Source organism: Ambystoma mexicanum, chromosome 3p (genome assembly GCF_040938575.1).
Source record: "Ambystoma mexicanum isolate Mex_15411 chromosome 3p, UKY_AmexF1_1, whole genome shotgun sequence".
In the NCBI taxonomy this organism is placed as follows: Eukaryota; Metazoa; Chordata; class Amphibia; order Caudata; family Ambystomatidae; genus Ambystoma; species Ambystoma mexicanum.
The window spans coordinates 140,299,515-140,307,987 of record NC_090925.1 but is presented as its reverse complement, the minus strand read 5'-3'; the positions used below and the strand labels follow the sequence as shown (position 1 = coordinate 140,307,987).

Here is an 8,473-nt window from a genome sequence, read left to right as displayed (position 1 = left end):
AGATGAGTGTTATAGGATGAGGTTGAGAAGAACCAGAGACTTTGAATTTACCAACCCGATGAGCTTGTTGAATGTTGAGTGGAATTTCCATGGAAAGGTGAAGGATAGCAGGTAGTAGCTTTTGTGAGAAAGCAGTTGGATCAGATCCGTCACAGCCCTCAGACAGACCTGAAATGCGAAGGTTGTTGCATCTACTTCTGTTTTCTAAGTCTTCGTTGTGTTTTTGGAGATGTTTGATAGATTTTTCCAACAAAACCATTCTGGGAGATAAGTCTTCTGCAATGCCAACACGTCTTTCAACCTCCTCCATTCGATGTTCAAAGCCCTTCCATCTATCATCCAGTTGTTGTATCTTTTGATTTGTGGTCTCAATAAAGGGCTTCAAAGCTCTTATTTCTGATAAGATAGCATCTACAGCCGGATCAGATAAGTTGAGCAGAGGAGGTGAGTCACTTTTGGGCCTTTTCAGGTTTGTGGAAGGAGTGGACTCATTTGTTGCAGGAGAGGTTTTTTGGTTATTTTTGTTGGCAGCCATTTTGTCAGTACAATGAGGTAAGTCTAAAGGCTGAAACACAGATTATCCGTAGGTTTACAGCAGGTGAATGAATCAGAAAAAAGCAAGCAAGTGTGTTATTTCAAAAATAATTGAGACCATGACACTTTAGTAAGGATGAGTGTTGCCAAATTCAATACTGAGGAAGCAGACCACTGGTAAAGCTGCTACTAATACCATTAGCTTAGTTCCCCTTGCCACTCCAGTGAACAATTCTGTATGTGGGTCAGGTAAGTATTTGCAAAGTGTAGAAACAATCACTATTAGTGATAAAGCTAAGGTAAAAGTAAACTGTGCAGTGGCAAGGTACTGAGGACAGTTTCTTGTGCAGCAGTTAACAGGGATGAAAATGGTAGCTGTTGAGAAAGTTACAATGCATTGCTTGTCAGGTCGTGGTGATAACAGCCAAAAGGGACTATTGTTGCTGTATACAGTAGTATTGTGGATACAATCACACACACAGAGAATAAAATTGCAAAATATTGCTGCGCTTCTGTTACTTCCAGGTTTATCCGTGAAGTTATTTGAAGATGCCACAACACCTTATGAAGGTGTTTAAATTCGCTTTAGCAAAGTTAATGAAAAGAAAAAAAAAGCGACACGGAAGTGCTGGAAAACAACAAAGTAGCAAACCTCTCGTTTAGTTGGGAAAGGTGAGCGAGCAGTGGCACTGCTGCGAGGGAGGAGCTGGAATAGGCCCAAGCCGGCGCGTCACAGAAGGAGTGACCCCAAGCATTTCCTCAGTGAGGCGACCTAAGATCAAAGTAGCTGGCTGCTGTGTGGCTTAGCTCGTCACCGCAAGACCCTGGAGAAAGAAACAAAGACGGGTCCACCGTATCCAGCAACAGAGTGTTTCAACACAGCTCCGGTAACAAAAGAATATAAAAGAAATGCAGAATAATTAATATATTGCCTTATTTAGAAAAATGGGAGACAGAGCATACGGGTTAGGCGGCCATCTTCCTTGGCGCCAGTCCACGCCCCCTGAGAGTTTAATTCTGTAGGAAAGGATGTTTAGGAGTATGGTGTGGCCTAGCAATTTGGGCAGGTCTGCTCCCATTGGTGGCAGTACCTGACTGATTTGCAAATGGCTGGACCTGTTTTGCAATGGTGTAGACGGGCTAAACCACAGTGGTGTGGAAGGTTGCCCAGAGCAATGCCAGTGGTTCAGATTAATTCAAAATCTTCCACCCATCACTTTTATGGTTTTAGGAGCATGGTGTCATTGTTGGCAAAAGCTGAGAAGTTGAGGTGGACAAGAAGGGCTGTCTGTACTTTGTCATTGAGGTTGTAGAGGTCATCAAGGGTGTCAAGCATTGCACTCCTGGTGCTGTGGCCAAGGCATACATACTGTTTGAAACGGGTTGAGAAGCTTATTTGTTGTGAAGTGGTTTTGGAGGGGGCCTGTTAGAAAGTGTTTCATTATTCTGATGAGCTATGGCATATTGTGATGAGACTCTAGATTTTGAGAAGTGTGATGGTGAGGGATGGCTCTTCAGGAGCGGGGAGATTTGTCTTGTTTTGAGTGTGGGTGGGCTGGTACACATGAGAGACTGGAATTGATCATGTTGACTCATTGTGAAGGAAGGGTGGTAATGCAGTTTGATATAGGTTGAGCTGTGCATGCGTCATGAAGGAAGTGGGCTGTTTTAGTTTGGGCTTTGAGGGCGACAATGGTGCTCAGGTCTATATGGTGGAATGTGTCCCTTGTGTTTGAGGGTTTAGCCGTGGGGGTGGAAGAGGGCGTGTAGATGGGGAACACTCTGATGTTGTGTATCTTGGAGTTCAAATAGTCCATGAGGGAGTTGCATACTGAGGTGGATGGGGCCATGCTGGGGTGGTGGTGGTGGTTCTGAGAGTGAGTTGATGATGTTGAACAGTTTCTGTTTGTGAGTGGTGGAGATGTTACGCTCTTGTAGGTAGACAGCAGCTTTGGTGCTGCATATGACTATCTTGTATTTCGAATGGCAGTAGTTGAGGGGTTTTCTGTTGGAGGAGCATGGGTTATTATGCCAGGCTCTTTGTAGGCATGTGGCTTCCTATTTCATTGTTAGACTAGGGTTTTTGAACCATGGTTTATGGCAGTGGTTATGGCGTTTCCGTTTTTTAAGGGATGCTTGTGTGGTTACATTGCTGAGGTGTAAGGTGGGGTTGGTGTAAGGTGGGATAGTATGACTGATACAAGAGCTGATTTGTCTGGTTGTGAGGTGGTTGTGCTGTGGGTGCCTGGGATACTGTGTGGGATAGTGACCATGAAGAGGATAGTAAAGTTGTCTGACAAAGATACGCTGATTCGACTTTGAAGGACATCAGGAGAACACAGGTGTTGCCAGCTATGCCTATATGGCTATGGTGCAGATGATGCAGTGGGTAGGGTTTTAGGGGGGGAGTATTATGAGGATTCTGTTTCATATGGACGTGTTGTCCAATGTAGGTCTTCATGCAGGGTGAGCTGTGGTTGTTTGTTGTGTATTTGGACCATTCTGTGTGGAAGTTAGGAATGTTTGATGGTGGCGGTAAATGAGGCGGGTGTCTGTGGAATATGAGTGTGATCTGGAGAAGCCTAGAGAGGGAGCTTCAAAGGATGTTTATGGTGTTGAGTGTGAGTTATTCTTTTGTATGATGGCAATGCTGCCACCTGTGTTTTGTGGGGTGTTCTCTGAAGAGGATGAGGTAGTATGGGTTAGTACATCAGGGATGATAGGTGTGTGGTGGGATTTCAGACATGTCTCAGTGAGAAAGAGCATGCCTGGGGTGTGTGGTGCTGAGGTCATGATATCATGGATTTGTGTTGGTGCAGAGTGGTGGATGAGGAGAATGCATGTGCATGCGAATCGATGCTGCAGTGAAGGTGTGAAGTCTGGAGTGTGAACTGTATATGGTTATTTTGTGTTGTTTTCGTGTCATGTTTGTGGCACCCAGTGTCAAACAGGGACTAGCAGAGAGCACAGAAAGATATTTACTACTACCCTTTTCTGTCTGACATTTTCTTGTGACACCCTTAGCTACAGAGATCCGGGCAATGGGATTACCTAAGGAAGTAGTTTATATCCCCAGGTGACTCAGTAGTAGTTCTCAAGGAAGTACATAAAAATGGGAAATATCAAGCTAGTCCCCTTTCCAGTCTCTCAAGAGCAGGATTGCTGGATGCTCGTAAAGAGATGCAGGGGTGTGATGCTGGGTGGCATAACATCTGGGCAGCAAGAAGGTGGCTGTGGGGAGGAGGGAGAGGGAGTAACCCTACCTGTGAGAGCTTGTGTGCAGAGAGAAGAAATCCCAGTCAGTGCGCGTCCAGACACATATGTAAAGAACTAGTATGTGTATGGCTACACTGCAGCAAGCCTAGATCCATGCCTAAGTGATGCAGTTCAAGCCAGAAGTCTGACTGATTTACCTGGTCAAAATCCTCAGTAAAATCGATAAAGTAGCAAATGATGGTCGCTGTTTGCATTTTATGACATGGTTTGCCATGACTGATAGTGCCATTGCATTAACATGCATAGACATACGGGGTCCAAAGCCTCCTTGTGCAATAGATGGGATCCCCTTATATTCAACCCAATCCTTTATTGCTTCCAGCAGAATGTTGGCAAATATTATCTCTGGAGAATCTAACACAGCAATTAAATGATACGTTTTGGGATCTTATCTATTCCCTTGCTTGACTATCGTTATCAAGATGTTCCTTTCCCATGAAGCCGGCAATAAACCTGTTCTACTACCTATGGAAACACCAGGCTCTTGTGAGCAGCCACTTTCCAGGAATACAATGTGATTATGTCATTCCAGAGCCCATCAGGCCCCAGTGCTTGAGGTGGTTTCAACCTACCTACAATTACATTTTCTCATTTGAATTATCAACATTCTATGACATCATCTTCCTGGCTGTATATCGATCACGGGACCCCAAAGTTGTAACAAAGCTATTAATCACGTGCTGTTAAAGACACTTTCCAAAGCTGAGTTCTTCAGATGCATTGATTGTACATTGCTATCCTTATTTATTAGTTGCTAAAAGGTCTGAGTTGTGTTATTTGATTATGGTAAACGCTTTCTATATAGCCCTCGTTTTGTGGCCCTGGTCTTGGTGTGCATGCTTTAAACTTGAATCGGGCCAGTAATGGGCCGCCCTGGAACCACCCCACGATCCCAGACCAGCTAGTAAGGTGAGGCGCTGAGTAACCTGCGATTTAAAGGTTTTAGTACAGCAAATGGTCCACAATCCTGGGTTTCTGATTTTAAATAAGGCAAAGTACACCAGAGGGTGAGTGTTTGACCCTTACAAGCATTTATATAAGAAACAACACACACCTATTAACATGTAGACGTTCTGTCATTCAGTACTGGCTAATCTACCTTTCAGCCATAAATACAGAGACAGTATTAGACAATAATTACCAGCCCTACAGCTGAGCTAGCCTGTCGACACAAGCAGCCTGTTTCCAGGGAGACATGACAAAGGTGGTGTGATTGAGGGTAGCACTGTGACTCCCCTTCCGTAGTGGGGGAGAAGCGAAACACGGTTTACATTTAGGCAGCGCCTGTCTCCAGATGAGGGTCACCATCATTCCTTAGTACTGGGATAGGGAAAAGGGGCAAAAGGCAATGCATGAGCTCAGATTGCATGTCTTGTTGCCAATGGGAATGAGTGAATAGCACATGGAAGGCACAGGCCTAGACAATGACATCAAGCAACAATATAAGGGAATCAGAAATAGCAAGGGTGTAATACATTTATTGAACTATTGGTTATTGATTATTGAGGAGAGATCGCAGTAAAATGTCCACTAGACTCCAGAGGAAAGGGTCTTTCTCAGCAATGCAGAGGACAGCATTGTCACTACAGTTAAATCATCTGGGCACATCGACATGTTTCACTTGGTAGGAAGGAAAAGAACTACCCAGTAAAAATGTGCAATATATTAAGGATAGGTTGGGTGACCCTGAAAGTGGCAACAAATACACACATTGAATTGAAGCCAAATGGTTGTCCCAGAAGCCATTCAAAGAAGCCACATTTAGTCCAAGGCGATTTGAGATCTGAGGTCCCAACTCTTTTCTCAATACATCGGAATGTCTTGGAGGTGGTGCAACAAATAATATATTCCTCTGACCTATCACCATTGCTTGTAACATTTGCCATGTTGGCAAGCGGCTGTGAATCATATAAGTGGTTTTCAGAATTCACAAAAGACATTATTATTTTCATATATTCTCTGCTTCATTGTTATTCAGGCTTGGTCTACTAAGTCGATGTGGAGCGGGGACTCTCGGCATCCTTCTGGCAGATCCATGGACGTGTATTAAGACAGTTGTCTGATTCAAGAGTGGTGCTTTTCATCTTTACGCAGCTGCCTCCATCAGAAGAGCCTGAAACAGTGAACCTGCATAAGAAGAAACACACACCTGAAGTGATAGGCATACATAGAGCATCACAGCAACCAGCTTGGACTGCAAAATAAGTCTGCCAAAGCCATATGGGTTCATCATGCGTTCAGACTTTTCTACACAAATGCCGCCACTGGGAAATACCACCTCTGCCACTGGCATTTCTGCAAGTCTGACCTATTCAGAGTTTAGAATCACAGGCGGTATTTCTAGAATACCTCTGGCGCTGTTGCAGCAATACCACATCCGCCAGTGGTAACCTCTTAGGTAAGGTCTTGTTTAGGTACATTTCTACCTTTAACATGATGGTGGAAATGGATAATGTACCACTATGGCTTATACCACTACTCTAGGTTTTATTTAATGCAGAAAAGGGCAATAATGACCCTTTTATTCGTTCTGCAGTTAAGGTAGTGTAAGGGAGCACCAGAGAGGCTCACCTTTTCACCCGCTTAACATGGCCCGTGTTTTTATTACATGACAAATCTAAAGAAAATCATGTATTGACATCATTGGGCTGTTGACTATTGCCAGATTGAGCGATTACAACAGCATGAAGGACTGGCACAGGTAATATAAAAGACCCCGCAGGCACAACCATATATTGACCACTTTCCAGGAAAGAGGACAGGATCATATTTTATGAAGATGTGTTTCAAGCAGTCGCGAGGTTTGGTTTTCCAGGGAGAACAGAACATACAGACTGTGTCAGGGTGCGGGTAGGCTTCTGCTCTCAAACTACAGTGCTGCATCTGACAAGGTTAGTTGCAATCTGCTTATATATGTATGATATATGATATGAACATTGTACATTAGCTCTGTTTGGCAAGACAGTCCAACAGATAGCGACGCCATAAAAAAGAACATATAATCAGAATCAGTGCAGCTATGGATCAGATGCAGCAACTGGTAACGGCAGTGCAAACCTTGACTTTAGACGTACAGACCTTAAAACAAGAGATTGTTTCATTACATCAACAGGTGGTTCATCCTTCAGCAACCCCTGAGTTACCCCCAGGTCCTCTACCTGGGGGAAAATATGACGGTAATTCCCAAATGTTTGGATGCCTGCATGGTACAATTTGCATCTAAGGCAGCCTATTTCCCTACAAAGAGGGATAAGATAGGTGTTGTAATATGCACAGGCTCGTGCATGGGCACCTGTGGAATGTTGATGCATGTTCAGAGTCAACATTCCACAGTGGCCGTTAGGTGGAGGAAGCTGAAGCTGGAGGCCTGTGGGGTCGAGCAATAAAGCACATATAATCTTCTTACCTGTGTCGGTGAGACTTTGTCAGTGGCGACGAGGATTTTGCTCGACCCCGTTCCACGTGTGCGCCGGCTGGTTGTCCTCTGACGCCTGCCCACCTCTGGCGCTGCCATAAGAGAGGACGCGGATTGGCCTGCAATTGATACCCTGGGAGCTGCCTGCCGCCCACCCCTTCATCGCTAGGGGCAGCGGTGGCCACAGCCGGGCCCCGCCGGTGGGCATGCGGTTCCACACGGTGACTGGCTGCCAAAGAGCCCAGTCGGGGCAGTGAAGGAGGTCACGCAGATCCGTGGGGCAGCTGTGAGGGCGCAGGGCACCAGCGGATTCGCGCTGCTGGCTGCTGGCCTTCGCCTGCTTCAAGCGCGGCAGCGATTGCAGGGGGGCTCCGTTGTTTGTGGTGGGTAGTCACCACCCACCATCCGGCTACTCGGGGTCCAGTCGGGGCCTCGGTGGTTGTGCAGCCGCCACGGAGTATGGAGGCCTGTAGGACGCTGAGCGCCGGCTGGTAGCTCTGCCCCCGGCAGCGTCTACGCACCAAGCCGCTCACTGCTTGCTGCCTGTCGGAGGGAGGAGGGGCGGCGGTGGCGCTGCGCGGCTCAGAAATCAGCTGACTGCTGCTGTTCGGCTTATCGGAGGAGGCACAGTATTCGGAGGATATAAACGCAGGCGCTGACTGTTGCTGCTCGGTGGTTGGGGGAAGGCAAGGCAGGAGCCTCATTCAAATACGGTCCAGGGACACCTGGGAGTCTGAGTGGCCACAAGACATCCATTATCTGCAATCTAAAGGGCCGTTGGTGGTAGGATTGGGGCACACAACTTCTGTGGAGCCCTGACAAGTGGATTTGGTGCATCTGGTTTGGGCTGGGATCACTGCAAGTTGGTTTTTGTACCATTAGGTTGTGACTCACCCAGTGCCAACTCCTGGCTGTACTGCATTTACATGTGGGTGCACGTGTACAAAGTGACAGTGGGAGATATCAGTCTGCTTTTACATTGGTTGGTTTGTTATGACTCACCCATTGCCAATTCACCGGTTGTACTGCATTTACGTGTGGGTGCACGTGTACAAGCTGACAGTGGAGGACATCCACCATCTCAATGGAGCAAGGAGCATTGAGACTTGCACAGTGGTGGGCAAGTTCCTGTTGGGGGCCTAAGGAACAAGGCATTCTATACAGCTATGTGGCATACGGCTGCCAGGCCTCAGCCTGCCTTTTTGCCAAACCCTGGAGAGCCTGTTGCTCCTTGGGAGCAATGGGTAG

At 46.4% G+C, this 8,473-nt stretch overlaps 1 protein-coding gene across 1 annotated transcript in view; it reads right to left on the bottom strand.

Annotated features, from left to right (window-relative positions):
* Positions 1 to 5,089: 5,089 nt before the first annotated feature.
* Positions 5,090 to 8,473, bottom strand: part of LOC138579500 (killer cell lectin-like receptor subfamily B member 1B allele C) — a 288,643-nt gene continuing 285,259 nt past the window's right edge. Inside the window, exon 4 of the mRNA XM_069649820.1 lies at positions 5,090 to 5,937. Coding sequence (XP_069505921.1) covers positions 5,799 to 5,937 — 139 coding nt within the window. The 3' untranslated portion in view covers positions 5,090 to 5,798. The remainder of the gene's footprint in view (positions 5,938 to 8,473) is intronic.